At 38.7% G+C, this 21,536-nt stretch overlaps 2 protein-coding genes across 4 annotated transcripts; one reads left to right on the top strand and one right to left on the bottom strand.

The window, feature by feature from the left end:
* The first annotated feature begins 958 nt into the window (after nt 1-958).
* Nucleotides 959-13,248, top strand: larp7 (La ribonucleoprotein 7, transcriptional regulator). Of its 3 annotated transcripts, none has more exons than XM_088923688.1 (13): nt 959-997; nt 2,000-2,215; nt 2,937-3,037; nt 3,634-3,717; nt 4,958-5,122; nt 5,841-5,946; nt 6,789-7,817; nt 8,520-8,652; nt 9,351-9,493; nt 10,287-10,408; nt 10,758-10,917; nt 11,376-11,467; nt 12,276-13,248. In XM_088923688.1, exons 2-13 carry the CDS (start codon nt 2,008-2,010, stop codon nt 12,351-12,353), a joined length of 2,421 nt encoding a protein of 806 aa, XP_088779814.1. In that variant the 5' UTR covers nt 959-997; nt 2,000-2,007; the 3' UTR covers nt 12,354-13,248. The 3 variants fall into 3 exon arrangements, with proteins under 3 accessions (XP_088779814.1, XP_088779823.1, XP_088779832.1); XM_088923697.1 differs by lacking the exon at nt 959-997 and adding an exon at nt 1,098-1,222; XM_088923706.1 differs by lacking the exon at nt 959-997 and adding an exon at nt 1,157-1,212.
* Nucleotides 13,249-13,816: 568 nt separating this feature from the next.
* Nucleotides 13,817-19,509, bottom strand: LOC148840959 (stabilizer of axonemal microtubules 2-like). Its single transcript, XM_088915704.1, has 4 exons — nt 19,472-19,509; nt 16,487-16,663; nt 15,734-15,936; nt 13,817-14,838 (listed from the first exon to the last, which is right to left on the bottom strand). Exons 1-4 carry the CDS (start codon nt 19,507-19,509, stop codon nt 13,817-13,819), a joined length of 1,440 nt encoding a protein of 479 aa, XP_088771830.1.
* Between the last annotated feature and the right edge of the window lie 2,027 nt (nt 19,510-21,536).

Genomic DNA, 21,536 nt, shown 5'->3' with positions numbered 1-21,536 from the left:
AGTTATTTTTTGTATCTCAAAATTATATCCCATGCATTTTAATCATAAGAGCATGAGAAATGTTCATCAATGATCTTCATAACAAAGGACATAATGACCTTCAGAGCATTTGGTTGTTAGTAGTTTAGTAATTCGAAGTTCTCATCCACCTGTTTCAAGAAAGAAGCCGGAGCTGTAAATTGTAAATGCACTTTTCTGTAGATTCTGTAGTTTCCAGTTGTGTCCTCTGGCTTATGATTCACGTTTGATTCTAAAGAAGTCAAAGGGGCTGGTTTTGTCAGCGCATTTCTGCATTCAGAGGACTTGCTCCTCTAGTTGTCTTCTATGCAGATAAGCAAAAGCTGTTTCAGACTTCCAGTTTATTTAAGGTTTCGCTCAAAGTGTGTTATTATCTCCACAGAACATTATTCACTCAGTAATACATATTAGTAGCAGAACCCCCATTTATCCACAAATGACATCTAAAATGTTTTATATGCAAATAAAACTTTGAATGGAGGGAGAATAACAGGGCGATACTTCCACGTCCCGTTTAAAAGTAGAACTCTTTTTGAACCTAAATACTGTATATCAATGAAGAAAACAATTTCCGTGTGTAACAACTGGAGAATATAGCATTTTTTAGTTTCGTTTAATTTGCTAAAGCTGCTTTATGATAGTACTTTTAGGAGTTTGCTTTCATTTTGAAGGTCAACGTGATTTGTTACAAAATATGAATAATTACATTTGTTTTGTAGGAAAAAATGTTTTGCAAAATATGTGCTCCCGTAAGATTTTATAACAGGAAGATTTCTTGTCTACCGTTCTGTTCTTTGAGTCAATTTTGCTTGATAAGAGAGTCTGAAAACGCAAGCTGACTATTTGGATATATTCTTATCAAGCCTTGCTGAGTCAAGAACGATGAAAGTGGGACGAGAATTGTTCATATTACCCGCGGGTAAAACGTCATCGAGTAGCGACAGTCCACTTCCTCAGAAAGCGCCTGAATCAGTTAAAGGTAAAACATCAGATTGATGGAAACAAATACGCTTCTTTGTTAAAAGAAAAATAATATATTAAAACTGAAAAGGGTCACAATTGCTTTGAAATATTTTAAGTTATTGTGTTGGCTTTTGTTAGTCAGTGAGAATTTTGGAAAATGTGCGAAAGGTCCTTCTCCCTGGCCGCGTGAGGGGGAAATAGTCTGAATTTCAAAGCATTTGCAGCGGACTGGTATGTGCTTGTGAGTACAAAATAAGAAGACTGTAATGTTTCGCTTGTATTTCGTGCGATATGGTAAAGACGATGCGTGGTAATACGTCGTTTTGCAGTTTTGAATAAAAATGTGATTTTAAATCGCACGTTTGTTAAACTGGTGATTACTTTTTGAAGGGGCGTTTTCTCCGTTACTCTAGAGTGTTTGCAAACAAAATAACATGACTCTTTCCTGCCAGAATAGCACGAGTGTTGTTGGGCTGTTTCCTACACGGGGCTGTTTGATATATGCAACAGAAGCGTAAACAAGTCGTTTTTGAAGATAATGTTTTAATTTTTTCGCTTTAAACCAATAACAGTTCATACAGACTGGAAAGTTCTGTAGGTAATATTTAACCACTTTAAGAAGCCGTTTAGAAATCGGTACTTTTAGCATTATTTTATATATGTACCATTATTTAATTATTCTAAAATTATTATTATTATTATTATTATTATTATTGCAAATGTAAAATCTGAATTATCCCTAAAAACTATAATGTACTGTGATTCAGGTAATGCTACAGTCATTTGGAAACGTCTTGATTTAGTTATTGGTTAATACTTACAATAAAGTTTTATTTAAAAAAACACTCAATATACTTATTGTGAAATTGTTCATTGTAGAATTACCTAAAATATCTGCTCAGAGACTGAGCTTATGCTAACCTTTCCGTGGAAAGAACTAAAGATAACCTCAGCATACAGACACCAACTGTATAATGTAAGTACAGTAACTGAAAATAATTCTGAAATTTCTTTACAGTGGCAGAAATGATTGACACAGAGAGTAAACAAGCGGGAGGTGACAGCACCAAGGGGGACTGCAGTGAAAAAAAGAAAGAAAAAGAGAAAAAAAAGAGATCGAGAGTGAAACAGCTCCTTTCTGATGTGAAAAAGCAAGTGGAGTTTTGGTTTGGTGATGTCAATCTCTACAAAGACAAATTTTTAAGAGAACTTCTTGAGAAATCCAGGGATGGATGTGAGTATTCTGTATTATCTTTGTCTTCCAGACTACATTCAGCAATGTTTTAATCATTTAACCCTTCCATTGCACAAACAACAAGTTAGAAAAGTTTCTTATAATGTCTGTTTTTCTTGTATATAATACATATTCTAAGTTGTCACGTAAAATGCATTCACTTATGTGTATTTGGTGTACAGTATATAGGGATATGACACAAGTGCCATATACTTGCCTTATTTTAAAAATATTGTGTGCAATATTTGTTACCGAGTTTAGAGCTTTGTGGTGATTTACTTTGCCTTCCTGTAATACAAAGCACTTAAATATTATGTAAAGTAGTAAAGTAGCTTTCCTGATTTTTAAGTGAATTTCTTGGACCACATCAATGTTTCCGTTAACAGGTGGTCTAATGCTTGTCGGTGTAGCAGTTTCAAGGTAAATGTGTTTTAAGAGTGGTTCCGAACCTTGGGCCTAGGACATCACTCTACTGTTTTTTGCTCCACCTGAGTTCTTAAATACTGATATTTGTGCAGGAGTGCTTAGATGTTTAAGGAGCCAGAATGAGGAAGAAAATGGCAATCTACTCACACTCACTTTAATCATTCGACTATGCATTTTAATATACCTATGGAAAGACCTAAAGAGACTACATACTGTAGGTGTGATTTTTTTTTAATGGACTAAATATGACTGTTTATCCTTGCAGTTCAATAAACTCTGTTATAATTCTTTACAGACATAGATATTTCTGTGTTAACTTCTTTCAACCGAATGAAGAAGTTGACAACTGATGTGAAATTAATAGCAAGAGCTCTGAAAAATTCGCCTGTAGTAGAGGTAAGATTTTTTCCACTATAAACATTTTGTAGAAGAAATAAAGAAGTATTTACAGTGATATAAATGCCATTCAAAATCATGTCAGCTCTTGAATCTATTTTGCAATTTAATTACATCTTGATCCAAAAGGCTGAAAACACCAGTCGTGAATTTTGTGTGTGTGAGCTTTAATATTCCGCGGCTAAAATCTTATTTTCCCCCTAAAGATGACATGTCTTGGGTCTCACGGGAATGCACGAAGGAATTCTTCCTCATGCATTTAAGAGATTGAAAATAAAATTGGACTAATGAAGTTGGTTAAAACATTTTCAAAAATGACAGAAGTGAGCTAATAATATTTTCTGAACAATTCTCGAGTTCCTGGAGTTATATTTTAATAGAAAATGTTCCTCAATGTAGTCACTTCTCATGTATTCCCTTACAACCTTACTGATCAGCGTAGGGTGTGTCTTCAAAGCCTTTAAATAATATTGTATGTTTTATAGCCTCTGTACATATTTCCTTTAATCCTTAACCTCTTGACTGAGAGAAATAATATTTAAATGTGAGGTGTTGTGGTGCATGTGAATAATCTATTCAATAATTAATTTCTTTAGGTGAACCTAGAAGGAACTCAAATCCGAAGACAGCACCCACTTGGAGAGGACCCTAAAAATGTAGACCAACGTACAGTATACGTGGTTAGTTGTCTTTTTTGTGTTAAACTAAGTATGGTAAAAAGCAAATTTGTTGGACCTACTATTATTCACATTCCAGTGGTTCAGCTTTATGGCCCTGACATAACTTAAAAGGATTCTAGTTCACAGACAGATCCTTCCTTTACAATATATTGATCAGCAAAACCAGCGAAAAGGAAGAAGCTGCTGCATAGATCAGAAAGCCCCTATGGCTATGCGACAAGCATGCATCCTCTGCGTTTACAAGCAAAATGAATTACTTGGAAGTACTGGGGCCATAAATGAAATTTTAGTCCCAGATGTACATAATGCAAAAATGATAACAATCCTGACACTCCCAAACAACAAAACACACTTCTTTCAGTAAGGATTTCGGTCAAACCCTGGTCACAGCGGAGCAGATTTGAAGTAGCGTAATTTGATCCATGGTTTGAGTTGGCATACCCTGCCTCTCCTAGAGAATGATAATCTATCCATGAGAACGAGGCTGTCGAGCTCCCCCCCTCCCCTTTATGAAGATAAGTAAGATAAGTTACCGTAAATGTCATCAGAAACAAAAAAAAATGTTGATTGCATAAGTATTCAGATCTGTTCGCTTCTTTCATTTTGTGTTATGATTTAAATGTGTGGGGTGCATGTCTAATATGAATAGCTGCTTCAGTGACATGACTGCAAATTCTAACACATTAAAATATGAAAACTGTGCAAGTCTGAATTCTTTTGCAAGGCACTGTATATAATTATACAATAATTCCCAGTTGAGTAACACGAGAAAATAAGCTTAGATCTGGTTACTGTACTCTAGATCCTTCTTTGAGTTTTTATGAGCTCTTTGGTAACTGGTGTTACATAGTATTCCAGAAGCTTGTTCATCAGATGAATAAGACTTTTGGTATGTGATGGTTTCAGAGATTCTGTTTGCAGTATGGGGTTTGAGGACTCAACTGTTAGATAAGTTGAGCTTGCTCACAAAAAATTACAAAATCTTAATTCATTCAAGGTTTTTTAGGTAAGGAGCTTTATCACATCCTTATCCACTGAGCAGCTTTTATCTTGGTATTTTTAAACAAATGGGATTTACTTAGATATTGGTGCTATAATATCATAATGCTGAATTGGTTTATTGTATTAAGCAAGATTCATGCATTATTCCTGGTGACCCTGTTTAGACTTAGCATTTGTAAATATGTAGTACCTCAAACTGTTATCTTTATTATATTTTGATCTGTCTTGTAATTTCCAGGAGCTTCTCCCCAGAAATGTCACCCACAGCTGGATAGAGCGAGTGTTCAGTAAATGTGGGAATGTGGTGTACATCAGTGTCCCCCGGTTCAAATCCACAGGAGACCCAAAGGGCTTTGCTTTCGTTGAGTTTGAAACTGAAGAACAAGCACAGAAAGCAATAGAGGTAAAGGCTTGTCGAGGAGAAAGTTTATTTTACCCTTAGAAATTTAGAAATCTAGAAAATTATAGAAATTTTAGAATTAAAATTTTAAAAACCTATTGTATGACATCAAATCCCATTGTAAATAACTACTCTTGAACATGTATAAAAACAATGACTTGTTTCTCTGTTACTTTATTGCTGTTTTTAACTGCACATAATTCTTTAGTTCAGTCTTGGGTGGGAACTGAGTGCTTAATGTGTTTTAACAACATGTAGCCTTTTAAACTTCTACTGATTACTATCATCCTGCATATTTAGTTTTCCATAAGAAAAGCCATTCTTCCTGAAAGAAAACATCACGATCCTGTTCTATAGTTTGGAGTCCTGCAGCAACTGGTAGGATAATGTTTTTGGGATGGTGTCATTAGAAGAGAGCCTCCTGAGCTGGGCCTGCAGTATTTTAGCCCAAAATGTGTAATTCTAGTTCATAGATATGGGTCCGCAGCATAGCTTATGAAGCAAAGTCATGGATAAAAAAGTGTTACATTGAAAGAAATCTAAAGTTCACATCCACTACCTTTAGAACATCACAAAACATGCTGTTTATTGATCTCATTATCCTTCAGGAATTATAACAAATATTTTAAGAATAAAAACAGCTTGTGATCCCAGTGATTTATTACAGAGATGTTTATTAACCTTTACTTAGAAGTGCTTTGCGTTCTCCTCTTCCTCATAGATGCTGAATAATCCTCCAGAAGATGCACCTAGAAAGCCTGGAATCTTTCCCAAGACTGTAAAGAATAAACCAGTCCCCCTCAGTACTTCTGAAGATGCAGTTCAAGGTAAGTGTGGTGTTTTATTGGTGAGAAAAAAGTTGGTTGAAGACAGAAAAAGCCCTGTTGAAGTCTTAGCACACCTTTTTTTACAGTACTTAACATTACTACGTTTTTTATGTATTTCCAAGTAAATATCTTTTGATGCAGATTTCCTACATTATTGTAAACTCCATAGCCAAAGGTTCACATACAGTGCTTTGACAGGTCACATTGTCACAGTCCGCTATGATAGGTTGGAATGTCTACTTTGACCTCTTAAACAGTGCTCCAGACAAACATTAACCGGAGCAGTAACTGGTTCACCCACAGAAACATTTGGATGAAAAAGTTTCTTGGTGCTATATACAAATTCTTCAGGAGAGGGCTCTCTGTTGTGTTTCCAGGGGGGGATTTCCAATTCTCTTTTTTTAATTTTTCCCCGTGGGATAATCCCATTCACATTCACAACACATATCAATGATTGTCTTCTCTTGTTGGTAGTCTTGCTTAAGGCAAAAAGGCTATTAGTGCTAAAAAAAAACTCAAAAACTGTCACCATACATATAATATTTTGTTATTATTTACTGTATTATGTTATTTTCACCTTCTTTATAATATTTTATTATCATTTTAATGAAAACTTGCCCCCTTAAACATTATACAACACCTAAAAAAAGCATCATTGTAAGAATAGAAATATTGTCATAGGAAATTCATGCCTTGCTCTTTTTTTGTATTTGAAATGTCTCTCACTACTAAGGCAGCAATGCTGACCACTGCCGCACTGCGCTGCCCTTTTAGCACAGCCTTGACAGCTGAATTGCTCAAAACCGTCATTAGATTTGTCTTATTCCCTCCCATGCATGTAGAAGAGAAGAAGAAAAAGAAGCGTAAGAAGTCCCGTAGCAGTCGGAAGGACAACACTGCACAGCCACCTGCAGCCTCAAAGGAAACCAAAGCTGATGTCAAGGCAGAGTCTGCAGACAAGAAGAAGAGGCATCGAGGAGCGTCTGAATCCGAGACAGACGGCGCTGAGGTCCAGAAAACCTCCGATAAGAAGAAAAGGCATCGAGGAGCGTCTGAATCCGAGACAGACGGCGCTGAGGTCCAGAAAACCTCCGATAAGAAGAAAAGGCATCGAGGAGCGTCTGAATCCGAGACAGACGGCGCTGAGGTCCAGAAAACCTCGGATAAGAAGAAAAGGCATCGAGGAGCGTCTGAATCCGAGACAGACGGCGCTGAGGTCCAGAAAACCTCCGATAAGAAGAAAAGGCATCGAGGAGCGTCTGAATCCGAGACAGACGGCGCTGAGGTCCAGAAAACCTCCGATAAGAAGAAAAGGCATCGAGGAGCGTCTGAATCCGAGACAGACGGCGCTGAGGTCCAGAAAACCTCCGATAAGAAGAAAAGGCATCGAGGAGCGTCTGAATCCGAGACAGACGGCGCTGAGGTCCAGAAAACCTCGGATAAGAAGAAAAGGCATCGAGGAGCGTCTGAATCCGAGACAGACGGCGCTGAGGTCCAGAAAACCTCCGATAAGAAGAAAAGGCATCGAGGAGCGTCTGAATCCGAGACAGACGGCGCTGAGGTCCAGAAAACCTTGGATAAGAAGAAGAGGCATCGAGGAGTGTCTGAATCTGAAACAGACGGCGTTGAGGTCCAGAAAACCTCGGATAAGAAGAAAAAGTATCAAGTGGCATCTGAATCCGAGGTGGACGGTGCTGAGGTGCAGAAAACTTTAGGTAAAAGAGAGAAGAAAAGGCGCAGATCCCACAACACAGAAGCCTCAGGGCTAGACATCCTGGATGAAATGCCCTGCAAAATCAGAAAGGTTTGCGAGGTAGAAGAGGCTTCCCAAGTGAAAAAAGAGCCTGAAAGTGCGGACAAAGATATGAAAGGTAAGGAGAATTCATTTCCAAAGCTGGAGTGATACACACTGTGTTTCATGACTGTGATTAGTTTTCCTCTCCTAGACATTAAAGAGGTGCACCTCTCCTGACAAATCCTGCTGACCAGCTGCTGACAGAACACCTAGAGGTGGCTGTAGAAGCAGTTTGGGCCAGTTTCAAAATAAACATAGCTGACTGGGTAATTTCTTTATTGTAGGAATGACATTTTTTAGTTGAAGAAATGTCACCCTTTTTGAGTTACCAACCCTGATGAAACTTAACCTTCCTGGAAACCAAAGTTTCTAGTTAAAAAATCTCAGAATGAATTTCTTTCATTCACGCTTTTTTTCAGCATGAAAAAACCTTTTCTCTTTCCTTATAAGCGTAAAGGACGATTAGGCTAGTATAATTGTAGTACAGTTGAAAAGAATAAATGAGAAGTAATACATTAGAACATATTCATTGCATGGTTAGAATACTTTGACAACAAAGGTTCCAGATATGAAGAGACCATTTGGACCATCTTAATTGTTTGGTTGCTGTAGGAAATTGATCTGAGGGTCTCATCTAGCCTGGGCATCAGCTTCAACAGCACGGCTGTGTAGCTTGTTCTAAATTTCCTCAGACCTTGGTCAATCAGCTGATTAGTCAGGTAATGCTAAAATTGCTTTTCCTTGCAGAATCAAGAATACAATACTGTCCTTTTTGCAGATCTGTCTGCAGAGACTGAGAAGGGGGAGAAGAAGGACGATTCCCTGCTGAAGGCCAAGAGGAAGAGGAAGAAGAAGCATAAGGAGAGACACAAGATGGGTGAAGAAGTCATTCCTCTCCGAGTACTTTCAAAGTATGTCAGCAGAAACAATTTCAAGAAAAAAAAAATATTTGGGGCCTCTCGTGTGGCTCAACTGGTAAAGGCACTCTTCTGAGCAAAGACTGAGCCATGTGACCCGTGTAACACAATTGGCTAAGCACTGCTGAGAGTAGGATGGCCAGGGATCTCTGGGCTCTCGGTGATACTTGGACCCCTGCAGCCTCCTGGGCGCTTACTTCCTCTCTTCCTCCCTGCACCCCCGTGTGCAGCTGTGATGTTCGTAAACTTCAGGATGTGGTAAATGCACAACTGACTGTTCTAAAGTGGTAGGGTATAGAAAAAACAATCGATACCTGCTAACGGTATTTTGTGCAGTGCATCTCCTATTTAGTAAATTAGAAAATACCTGTAATTCTTTTCCTAACACTCAATCAAATCAGCTTCCAAAATGATTCCAGCGTTATTTCAGCTCACATCCTCTATGTAATGCAAACACCTGTGTTAGCTATGAAATATTACCCCTAGTGAAACTGAATGTTCATATTTCACCATTACATCAGCAGTAAAGGGCTACAGATATAAAGGTTGTGTTATTGAGCAATGTTTATCCCACATAATGACAGTTCTTCATTATGACAGATCTGTTTGGAAGCGTCTGGAACTCAAAGGTTAGATTCTAATGTATTAAGCCGTGTACTATCACTTTTCTGTCTTTGTTTTACTTTTCCTAGGGAAGACTGGTTAGAGCTAAAACAAGAGTATATAACACTGCAGAAAAGTAGCATGGCCTCTTTGAAGAAGTTAATGAATCAAATTAAAGAGAAGGCTGATGGTGACATGGATGTCGAGTCAAGTCAAAGTAAACAGGATGCGGGTAAGTCAAGTTGTGTTTGTAGCCATCAGTGGTGTTCCATAGAGTTAGTGAAAATCGTGAATATACACAAGGTGGAGACACCATGAAATTGAGTTAAGCCAGGCGGAGACAGCCTATAAAGAAGGGAAACCAAGTTCTAATGAAATGGCAAGCTGTAAAATGTTTTGCTCAGCCTGCAAACAGTAATTGGATTGGTTGAAAGGCTTGTGGTTTCATTTAAAGCTGCAATATTTAAATAAAAACTTCAACTTTCTTTTACAGCATTGCTGATACATTTTGGAAATGCGGTAATTTTAGGGGGTTCTGTTGTAGTTGGGTGAGGATGTGACTAACTTGGTTTTCTTTAGCTTAGACTAAATTTATTGCAAAATCAAGTTGTGTCTCACTTTTATGATATACACTGTGGCGCAGTTTGGTATATAGTGCCTTGCTGAAGTATCTGCGCCCTTCCAGTGTGTCACACTTAATTACAAAGATGTATACATGCTCTTTAAAAGTGACTATATTAAATCAAAACACAGATACTCAAGTTGATCGTATTTATGTGTAAGTATTCACCCTCCTGAGTCAAAACGTGGTAAAAGTGTGGTACCTTGGATAAGGCACAGCCAACTTTGCACTCCAGAATGGTGTGCTTTATGCCCATTCAGACCTGCTCAATATCTGTCAAGGTGGTTGGGAATCATGGTAAAAAAATCACCTAATTATAGAGTGATTTTGTAGGTGTAGGTGTGATGTTTGTTACCTCCAAAAACTTGAAATGTATATGATCATGTGTTTGTTTACTTTGAAGACAAAAACAGCAAGGACAATCCGGGTTCAAAGAAAGATTCTCCCCTTGGTCCCCAGTTTGTGAGCGGAGTCATTGTCAAAATCACGCACAGTGAACCTCTACCGGGAAGGAAATGTATTAAGGTAATTTTTTTATTAAAAAATGGGGACTCCCTCATGAAATTGAGCCCATTACTGTGAGCAGAGAGTGTATGCTTGTATGCTAGCTTTTATAGCATTATTGTATCTTCTACCAAAACGTCTATGGTCACTACAAAAAAAGAAATAGATATTCTGCAGCTTGATTTGTTTTTGCTTTGAGACATGAAATCTGCTGAAAAGCACAGTCAGCTTTGACATCTTTGTGTGCCAAAGAAGAAATTTCCATGGCACTATATTTTCTGATTTCCCCTTTGATCATTCAGATTCCTCAAAAAATGGGTCTGTCTAGATTTCTGTATTTTAACGAGGAAACTGTTTGCCTTTTGTGAAGGATGCTCTATCAGAGATCTCTGCGGTGGTATATGTGGACACTCTGGAGGGCGATGCGGAGGGTCATGTACGATTTAAGACTCCAGAAGATGCCAAGGCTGTGATAGCAGCTCAGCCAGCGATCCAGAAGAAGCACAACTGGAAACTGGAGATTCTCTCTGGTAAGGCAGAACACAAGCCCAGGAAATGGGTTATACAGCCATAGATTGTGGACACACCATGGTCTCTGAAGTCTTATTGTTTGTTTTTGCTGTAATGTTTTTACTGCTGCATCACTAGAAAAAAAATCTTAAATGTGTTTTTCTTTTGTTTTTGAAGAAATCAAGCAGTCCCACAACTTAGTGCAGTTTTGTTTAAAGCTAGCTTTCCCTCAGTGTAGTAACTCATCTTTTTCTTGATTTATTTCAATTTCTTACCTTTTTCCACATCTAGAGCTCAGTTTGTAAGAGATTTAGACATGATCATAAGCAACGCCTAATATTATTGTCCAGCTAGTGGACATATGGCAAGATCCAGTATGACAGTTCCACTAAGGAACTTTTCACTGAAAACAGAAAATCATCTGTTGGCATCATTTGATCTATTCAATCACATCCGATCTGTTGGGTTTTTTTTAAAGGTGATCGTGAGCAAAGGTATTGGCAAAAGATTTTGGTTGACCGACAAGCAAAACTAAATCGTCCAAGAGATAAGAAGCGTGGCACAGAAAAGGTAAGAACTCTTATAGTGCTCTGTGAATTCCAAAGTGATTAATTAAAAAGCATTTGTATTTATCAGAACATCCACAGTATATATTTATTCCCATTTCTCCATCTATACTGAGGCACTAAATGCAACAGTTGACTTTAGGAATTAATAGCATTTTTCATGTTAAAGCTTCTCAGTATAGATGGTAGTTATTACACTCAAGTTAGAATACAGGGTGCAATAGCTTTGTGATGGTGGTGAACAACCTTTTGAACTATCTCAGAAGATTTGAGCATTGGCATAGTTGTTTTCTGCCAATGCACAGATGTCCCTCTTATTTCAAAATCTGGACACGGTTAACATCATTTACTCAATATATTGACATCAGCAGTAGAATAGCAGTCGTTTCTAGTAATAAAGTAGCAGACAGCAGCAGAGCAGTAAAGTGGCCATTCCCCTCCCTTAAAGGAAATATAGTGATATAGCCATTATAATACCATAAATCTTTTCCCAAGTAAAAAGAGTCAAGACAGAAACAGGAATTTGCCAAATGAATGTGATACAGTGAAGAGGATGAAGCTTGTAACAACATTCAGCAAATATTCCTAGTAAGCTATGTGGCTTAGTTAAAATTATAATTCAGACTCAGTCACCCAGTCACATAGGTAATTTAACATTTAAAACATTGAATTTTAAAACCGTTCCATTGAATCTTAAACAGTCACTCTTTGTAAAACATATAAGTGAGGAATCTGATTTGCTCAACAAACAACTGCTTTTTAAATCAGTTTAAACTTTTCTCATATATGTGATGTTTTTTGTCTTTTCAAAGCTGATTGCGAAGGCTGAAAAAATAATTAAAACCAGAGCAAAAGAGTCAAGTAAGCACATACACTTTGCTGAAGACTGAAAGGGCTCCAAGAAGATCGGAATTGTAATTTTTATGTATTTTATATATTTTATTGAAAAGATGTAGTGTAAATTTCTCAATGTATTGATGGATTACTCATAGGATTCCTGTTTTTACTTCAGCTTATTCATAGGACACCCATGTTTTTATGGCTGAACTCCCATGTGGTGTTTCTGCTGAAATGCAAGCTGATGTAAAGAGTTAGAGATTTAGTCCAGATTCGTTCTGTTACTAATGAATTTTAAGATGAGATTGTTTTCTCCCTGAGACTTGTGCTGACAAACGAACACTGAGGAAAATATTTTTGTTTTTATTGCTAGGTGACCAATACAAATACAACTGATAGGGCAGTCTTGATGTTTGATGTTGTTTTTATTCACACCTTTACAAATGATCCTACTGAAAGATGTTTACCTATGGATGAATGCAGCTCATTAAGTTGCAATAGACTGGTCGTTATGTAATAAATTACAAACATGAGCTTAAATGCTATGGGTAATTTAAATTATACAGTACAGCCTTGCTATCATAAACTGCTCATGCTCTGAGCCTTTTGTTCATTCTACTAAATGTTGGTAAGAGCAAAAAATGTCTCGATATGGGATAACAAGAAAATAGAGATCATGGGTAAAAGCAGATTTGCTTGCTGCTGAATGCATTGGTTTTATTTGACAGACACCCAGTTTTCTTTCATTGTTTAATCATTTGAATCCATGTACAGTAAAAACTTTATGCATTTAATCTGTATTCTGCTGTCATTCTTTTCAGTTTTTTCAAACATTTAATGTATGATAATATGTTGTGCATTTTTTAATATTTGGATTGTGCCATATTTATAACAGGCTGTTTTTTTATATAATTGATCAATAAATTCACACTTTTGCTCCAACAGAAATCAATTTTTGTCTGGACTCTTGAGATACTTATAGATTCCATCAGCCATCATTATTGTAATAAAGTGGTATAAAGTAGGCCACCAATTATTGGTGCATTTAGTATTAATGATAATATTAAAAATAATATTTAGTTGGGATCAGAGACAGGATCAAGAATATTTTTGCAATGCATTGTATGTTATGTTCACATTAGTCTCTTGTGAAAACGAAAGAAAGTAAGCTACAGACATTGAATACATGTCATTTTTACATCTTTTTTCTTCATGTACAGTATACATTGCATGCCTCACCTGTAATACTTTGGTTTCTGTGTTCTAAGGAAATTCACATTTGTCGAATGTAATAGTCAAAGTACAGACGAGTATGCAAGATTTTGTTGCAAATTCATTTTAATTTGCACATTATCAAAATACAATATCTCGGTCAACACCGCTAATAAAACCAAAACAAGGTTGCCAAATAAAGTCCAGATGTATAAAAATTCACAATACCGATTTCCTTTGTTAAAAAAACTCTTTGAGAAAGCATTTGCATATCGGCAGTACCAACATTGACCTGTCCTGTGTTTTAATTGCTCCTAGCTGGTTCTTTTTTGGCGGACGGTCTCCTGTAGTGGTTTGGTCTGCTGGTCGTTTTTGTTAGTGCAGCTGGTGTGTGGTTATCCCTGTTTGAAATAGTGCGGTACAGTTTATGGCCAAGAGGATCTGTTTCTTTGTGCTCAAAGCCCGGTGGCACAGGGAAGCTAGCAGGACAGACCCTGATCTCCTTTGCAGTATAACTGGTACGGTAAGTGGTATCGGCATCGAAGGGCTGAGACTGTAGCATGGTTGGCATCTGCTTGTAATTGGTGGCACGGGCCAGGGCGTGAGGCACATAGTGAGCCTGGAAGGTAGTGGTGCTCTCAAACGGGCCGGCTGGCTTCTCGATTTCCCCGACTTGTACTATTGGGGATCTCTTCTTGATTTCCCATGGTCGGTAATCCTCTTTCATGGTGGACTGAGCGTCAAACGGCTCTCCCTTCTTCCACTCCTGAGCTTGGGGGCGTGCAGGCCTGGGTGGCTGAACCTGGTGCCCTACGAAGTCCGCGTGGGTTGTTGAGATCGTGTCCATGGTTCCCTCTGGGGGGGTGTACTTGACACTCTTGCGTGGCTGTGCTGGCTGCAAAGGCCAGAGCTTGTATTTGTCCTGAAACTCTGTTGACGCCTCAAAATGGGGTGCACTATTCTGCCACGCAACCTTTGGCTTGACAGGTCTGGTCAGTTCTCCAGTTAAGCCCTTGTAGTCACACTTGTGGGTGGTTAGGCCATCAAATGGGGCATTCTGGGGTTTGTAGGCTTTCTTCTCAGTGCGTAATCGAGGTTGCACTGCACGACATACATACTCCACTTTGTAGTTGGTCAAGTCATCAAAAGGCATAGGCTCCTTGACCTCTTGGACTGGCTTGTAACTCTTTTCAGACTTGACTGGGAGTTTGGCCCCATAGTCATCCTGAAAGGCAGTGGTATTGCTGAACTTGGCACTGCATAGCTTCAGATTACTTGCTGTTCTAATGACTTCCTGTTTTGGAATCTCCCATGCACGATAATCATCTGAAAGAAAAATACGAGCACCATCAGTAGGTCGGGTATAAGTTTGCTGTTATGTTTTGTTGCACTAAAACATTTCTTTTTTTTTTGTAAGGTAATTGCTGTGCCTGTACAATCCCCAGCCCAATACCACGTTGTCTCTTGTTGTTCTTTAAAAATATCGCTGTAATTTGTTCTGAATTGGGGTTACAGAGTAGCTCGTCTATCGTAGCTGCTTGCCCGAGCACTGGTTGAACTCTGTGACCCAGGCATTACGTGTCTCTGTTGGGACTGAGATGCCACAAACACTGTGCACGCTGTGATGGCGATCTTTGTTCCTGGCTGCACAGCGACCCCTGTAGCATTCTGGGCTTTTGCAAGGATGTGGTGCGGTCAGTGAGGAACACGCCTCTCTAGCCTCAACCTCCAGTACTGGGCTGCCTAGCCTGTGTCATGTTCAAGGATTAGTGGCGGGAAGGTAGGAGGTTTCTACCTATACTTCCTCATTCTCCCCCCTGTGAAGCTGCAGTTATCTTTGTTTCGAGATTTCTTAATGTGGCTGTCAAAAAAACCCATCAGAACAGTCACAAAATAACCAGGAACACTGGAACAAGTTTCCTCCTCTTCCCCAGCCTGTAGTAATCAGGACCACGTCAGGTCCTTCATTTATTCTAGTCGCAGCTCCCCTCCAGATCTCCAGAGTACTGCCTTCTTTATTCCAGCGGCAGAAAGTTCCTGCCCCTCTTTGACCCTGTAGTACGACAACCACTGATGTATTGGCAGGCAGGTGGCAGCGTTCTTACCCATGAGCCAAGATATCAAAAACACACAGCTGGCATTTTCCAATCAAATGGGTTTACAACAAAAATTCTTATTTACCGCTTGTGTTCATTTATGCCGCAGTGGCTGCTAAGTGTACCTTTGTATGTGGGTATGACATCCATATTTGCAGAGCTTGGCCTGTACATGGCTGGCTTGACTGCGGGGGCCGGGTGTTGAGTTGGGTGTGAGATGTACGCCCGGGAATAGGTAGTGTCCAGCATCATGTCTCCCTCTGGTTGGATGTACTCCTTGATGGTCTTCGTTGGTGCCTTTGAGACTTTGTGCCGTACATAGTCTGCCCTGAAATGTGTAAAAGGGGGTTTTATTTTGGAAGCAGTCAAGAATGGCACTTTAAATTCTCATGTGTTTCATCTGCAGCGTTGAGACAGAAAACAACCAACACAATGTGCCTGAGTACACTTTGGTATCAATGTACATTCGGAGTTGGGGTTACAATATTGTTGGAATGGAATATGTAATATACTCAGCAATATGTAAATGTATACCCTGGTTATAAATACTAGGCCTCAGTGAAAGTTAATACTCAAACTGAGGCAATAATATTGCTAATTACCCATTTTTAAAATGTCAGGTACTATTTTACATACTATATTTTTATACTCTTAATTTTGGCATACTCCATACAGTAGCTAGCCCTGACATAAAATGAGATGCCATGATCTTTTCCCTCAAGGATGTCCATATGTTTCCTCTGGGGTAACAGATTATCACAGAAATGTACATTTACAATAACCAGGCAAACTTCCAGTAGTGTACTGTAGAAACTCAACACCACTGTTATTTAAAATATTCATATTCTCTTGTGCACTCTCCTTACAGAACCACTTACCGAAAGGTTGTTGTGTTTTCCATTTTGCCAGTGTGCATCTGAAGCTCATCCTTAGCTCTGTGTGGTTGTCTGACCGCAGAGAAGCCATGGGGACAGAATTGTTCGTTGTATTCTGTGAGGAAGGAGGCTGTGTCCGAGCTGAATAATTGTGTAGGCAGGTGTGGGCAGCGGTGCCATCTGGAATGGAAACAGTTGTATTCTTGACTGGATTCAAATGTTTGACCAGCCAGTCAATCATGTGAAAGCTTATCTCCTGTTATAGTAAAACCCTTTCAAATGAAACCTGCGTGAAAAAGCTCATAGACCAATGTAAGGTAAATGAATTCAATCTGAACACCATCCTTCGGTCTGTTGTAGCAGAATTTTCTGGTGGCTCATCTTCAAACTTACTGAAATAGTTTTCAAGAGAAAGTAAAATTCTAAGTGGAATTAAAAAGTAACAAATTAGACTGTATGTATTCGTACAGGGAATTAAACACCAGGAAGGTGCAGTCAATATGCATTACTTTTTTGTGTCTGATTTTTGTTTGACCAGATAATTAATTGAGAACAAACTTTTTTTTACAAAGATGACCTAGAGACTCATTTATACAGCAGGGTATTTACAGGAGTGATTGGCACAAAGTACCACACAACCTGGAATTTAAAACCTGCAGCCCCCTTGTCAGAAGTCAAGAGCCCTAAACACCACTCATTGCTACCACTCTGATTAGTGTAGCCCTACCGGTTTCTTCTTTTATGTTAATCAGGGTTTTTTTACTGCTACTGACAACTGATTGCTACTCTATTTGCATTGGAAAACACTGAGCCCCAACACTCCACTACACTGACTCAATCATTCGATTACTTGCCAGGTTGCACTGACTGCGTGCGCATGGCTGTTGAAAGAATTAAATCTCCCATAGAAAAGCACAGCCTGTGGCCCAAGTCTTGGGAGATGAATGCCCCTACAAATCAATACCTGCAGCTAGTATTGAATAATACCATGACATCGCCCCACCTCTTTAATCACCAAATTTTACAGATAATACAGAAGAGAGAAAAGTAGTACTATAAAAAGTGTTCAAAATTAGATTTGCTCACGCTCGATTCTTTTGTAGCCAACAGGAGAGTTTTAACGTGATTCATGGTGATAGAAAATCTTGTGAGTTATGTTAGAAAAGCACAAATATCTGTGGTCTTACCTCACAACAAGATATCCTCGAAACTAATCTCCTTTATCACAGCGAAACACAGTAGCCATTTTTCAACAATTCAAAGAGCCAAGCCGTGTAAGAATGGGCAGGCTGCAGAGGAGAAAGTTACTAAAAATACCATTTTATTACTCACACAAGAAGCAAATAGTCATCACATGGAAAACAGTTTCCATGGAAATAGAATTAAAAATGGCTTTGAGTTTTTGAGAAAGCACAAAATGACTGTAGTACAATTCTGTTGAGCACAAGGCAGGCTGCTTTTATAAAAAGAAATTGCAATGTTAGTATGAAAGAATAAACTGTGATGCGATACATTTCAAAACAGTAGCTTTACTCTCTCTACACCTGGACCCATTTTAAAGTATGAAATATGAATTTGATTTGAATGGGGGCTAAATGGCACAGGTAACAAACAGAGAAACACTCAGAGCACAAAATCTATTACCACTCTGCAGCCATTTCTGCTATTTATTAATTCCAAACTCACAGCACTCTTGTAATTGTTCAGTTGTGATTTTTTCACATTTGCTATTAAGTAGAAAAAGAATGCACACCTAGAGATCATAAAGATGCTGTTCTCTAATTATGCAGTGTGATAATATGACCATCCAGATGTAGACTCTCTCTACTCCAGAAAGGTTTAATTTAACTTATCGAGGTTTTGACAACACAAGTGTTCATCAGGACAAACATTTTTGGGTACACATAAGATCTTTATATCGGCAAGAGTTCCCTAAGTGCTTGCATTCCATCTGAAATGAATGACCCTTTTTGGAAAAATAAAATGACCCATTTGACCATAAGTGCAATTGATAATGAAGTTCTGTACCGTAAATCAAAAACCATGTTATTACATATGAATACATTTAAAAAACATTTTAAAATTTTAAATTAAACTATTTAAAAAATGCTCAAATATTTTTAATGAACTCCCATTTATAAACAAGGTTTAAAATCCAATTGTGTGTTAAATCCATAAGGTGTTAAAGTATTTAAATAAGAAAAGCAGAAAGACTCTGTCCTTGGAAGAATATTACCCACATCAACACCTCTTCTGGAATTGTGTATCTTTTCATTTCCCAGTTATCTAAAGAGATTGTATGATTCCTTTCAACAGAAAGGATACAGTAAGTTAATCTCCAACATCTAATAGAGTTACCTTCAGATACTCTGTTTTAAGCTGTCTTTTGGTTTTACCATATATCTTTTACCAGGACAAGTGATCATTGTGATTACACCATGTGTAGAACATGATATAATCCTCTTTATACCCAAGATATAGTCTTGCCTGTCAGAGAATGATTTAAAAAGTTACACTTCACTATACCATTGCATTGTGCGAAGGATCTACATTGATTATTACCGTCAGTTTGAGATGTCGTGTAGGCAAGGGTAGGCAACTTTTTGTCTTTTCTGGCTTACATCTGACAGCCACAACCAAACTGAATTTGACATTCCTCTGTTTGAGGTTGAGTTCTGTGGTTGCAGTTCTTGTTTTTATAGAACAAGAATTTTACAAAGTACATAATGTGATGTAATTGACTTCTTGCCATTTTTGGAACTCCTGACATTTTGAGATTCAACACCTGACCTGAGATTAAACCAGACCTTCGTTTCTGGCGTCATTTCCACGTTTATTCAAATTGTGACACGACTGCCGCAAAAGGAAACTCTAATACTGCCTAACGACACAAGAGGGCGTTGGACAGAGAGCCTGTCCGTCCTTCCTCGGAGCTACACTTCAATATTGGTCTTACGCTACATAAGCGAAAAAGGAATGAAAACTTACCCGCAGGTGCAGATATCGCATATGCACCAAGTCTTCATTGTTACTTCATTGCACCAAGTTTCAAAATGATTTTTAAAATGTTATTTATTTTCTTACGATAAATAAAAATAGATATATATCTATCAAAATATATTTATTTATAATAAAATTTTTAATAAAATATATAGGTTTTGCCCCGAATTGAACTAAGCGTATTTTCCGCTCATTTCCTCGGATGACCCCAGGATTTCGTGACTGATTTCTCGGGGTTTAATAAATAAATTCTTCCACCGATTCTTTCAAAGAGTTGGTTCAGAGTTTTGTCCGTCTTTTTTTGCCGCGAGTTCCACAAGAGTCAAACACGTAACTAGGATGTATTGTGACGTAATAAAACGTGTTGTCGTCAACAGGTACGGAACAAGAACTCTTAACATGACTCTTAACTGTCAGGATTTCAGTGATGGCTGGATATCACAGAAGATGATGATTAGCTTATAACCAGCCATCCTGAAATAAAGGCTCTTTAGAAGTTTTAATCCTTTATTTTCATATTTCAACTGAAATGTCTTTTCACACTATGCAATGAGGATGTTTGGTGTCCCTTAAATGTAGGAACAGGTTTTAAAAGTGAGCTTTGTAGCAATTTTAATGTTGCTTGGACCCTTTTTTTGTCCCATGCAAAGCATTCTTTATATCTTCCAGAACCAGGAGTGCACCCACAGACCAAACAAGACAGCCATCCTACACAATATCCCCCTTAGCTACAGTCCGTCAGTCAACCCATCACACAGATCCCAGTGACTCAAAGGAACACCTTTCACAGACCATATCAACTACATCCCGGTTACCCAAACACCAGTGTCCGAAAGGAGCAGTGCAGTAGCACCTTTCTCCTGAAACCAGCTCCAGTCGGTGACTAGCGTGCCTCCTTCCGGCACAGTGAAGAAACTCTGTGTGGTCCTTCGCTGATCTTAGGCATCCTCTTCAGTTCTGGCCATCCCGAACAATGTGGTCCCTGATCCCACCCCACCTTGATTTCTCTAAGGCCAATATCCTGTGTGTTGGGGAGGCCTGAGCCTTCCTCTGCTGCCCTCAGTACAGTCCCCAGTGTCCGAGTCCTCTCCTGGGCCCAGTGGGACAACCTGCGTTCACACAATTTCTTGTGTCTCTGTCTTCCGATCGGATCCTCTGACTGGGGCTTCCGAAGCCCTTTGCTAGCCAGGTCTCAGGACTCATTATGGGGGGGGGGTGGAAATGTCCTGGGTGTGGGCGGAGCTAACGGCTAATTCATCAACTGGCTGTATGCAGATGACATGGTGGAATGATGCGTTGACTATTCTGACTCAGTCCTGGAGCCCTCACCCCCTCCAGTCTGTGACCCAATTAGATGTGTCTCGCAACCCACATGTCAGCTCTGAACTGTGTGGTAATTAACGAGTGTCTACACAAGGAAGACCTTTGACCAAGGCGAAGCTTGAAGAGCAAAAAGCAAAGAGCCAAACCTTACGGAGCTGTCTTTTTCCACACCCACTTTCTCACTGTGTGACATCCGCACACATCCGAGACTGAAAAAAAGTGTGTTCAATCATGAATCTGAGAGTACTGACTCTTTTGAGGGGTAGTAACTGACAAACCAGTAGAGAGACAGATGGGGACATCATACTGTCCAGATTAACATACAGATTAAGTTTAATGTAATGATAATTGAACAGCGGACATTTCAACACAACATTAGAGCCAGAACTAAAACAGAACAAATGCTGATAAACGGCAGAATTGGGAAATCATTTTTCGTTTCTTTATCTTTGTCAACTCCAGGGGTCATTGAACTCAGCTGCTCACACTGCAGTGACCCAGGAGAGGTGCAATGTGTTGTAACTCCTTATTAACAGAAGGCACAAACTAGCAGCACGTTTTTATAGAGATACTAACACGCTAGTATGACATATAATGTTTCACTAATCAAGTATTTACTTTTGAAGATTTGGAGGCTTCAATTGTAGTACAGACTTTTCAAATATATGTCATTATTAGTTTTAAGTTAGGGATGTGTGTTAACCTTGATCCCCAGTCTGAAATGCTCCTA

Source organism: Atractosteus spatula, chromosome 1 (genome assembly GCF_055471065.1).
Source record: "Atractosteus spatula isolate fAtrSpa1 chromosome 1, fAtrSpa1.hap1, whole genome shotgun sequence".
NCBI classification, from domain to species: domain Eukaryota; kingdom Metazoa; phylum Chordata; class Actinopteri; order Semionotiformes; family Lepisosteidae; genus Atractosteus; species Atractosteus spatula.
Note: the sequence above shows the minus strand (reverse complement) of the source record. Positions and strands in the feature narration are given on the sequence as shown.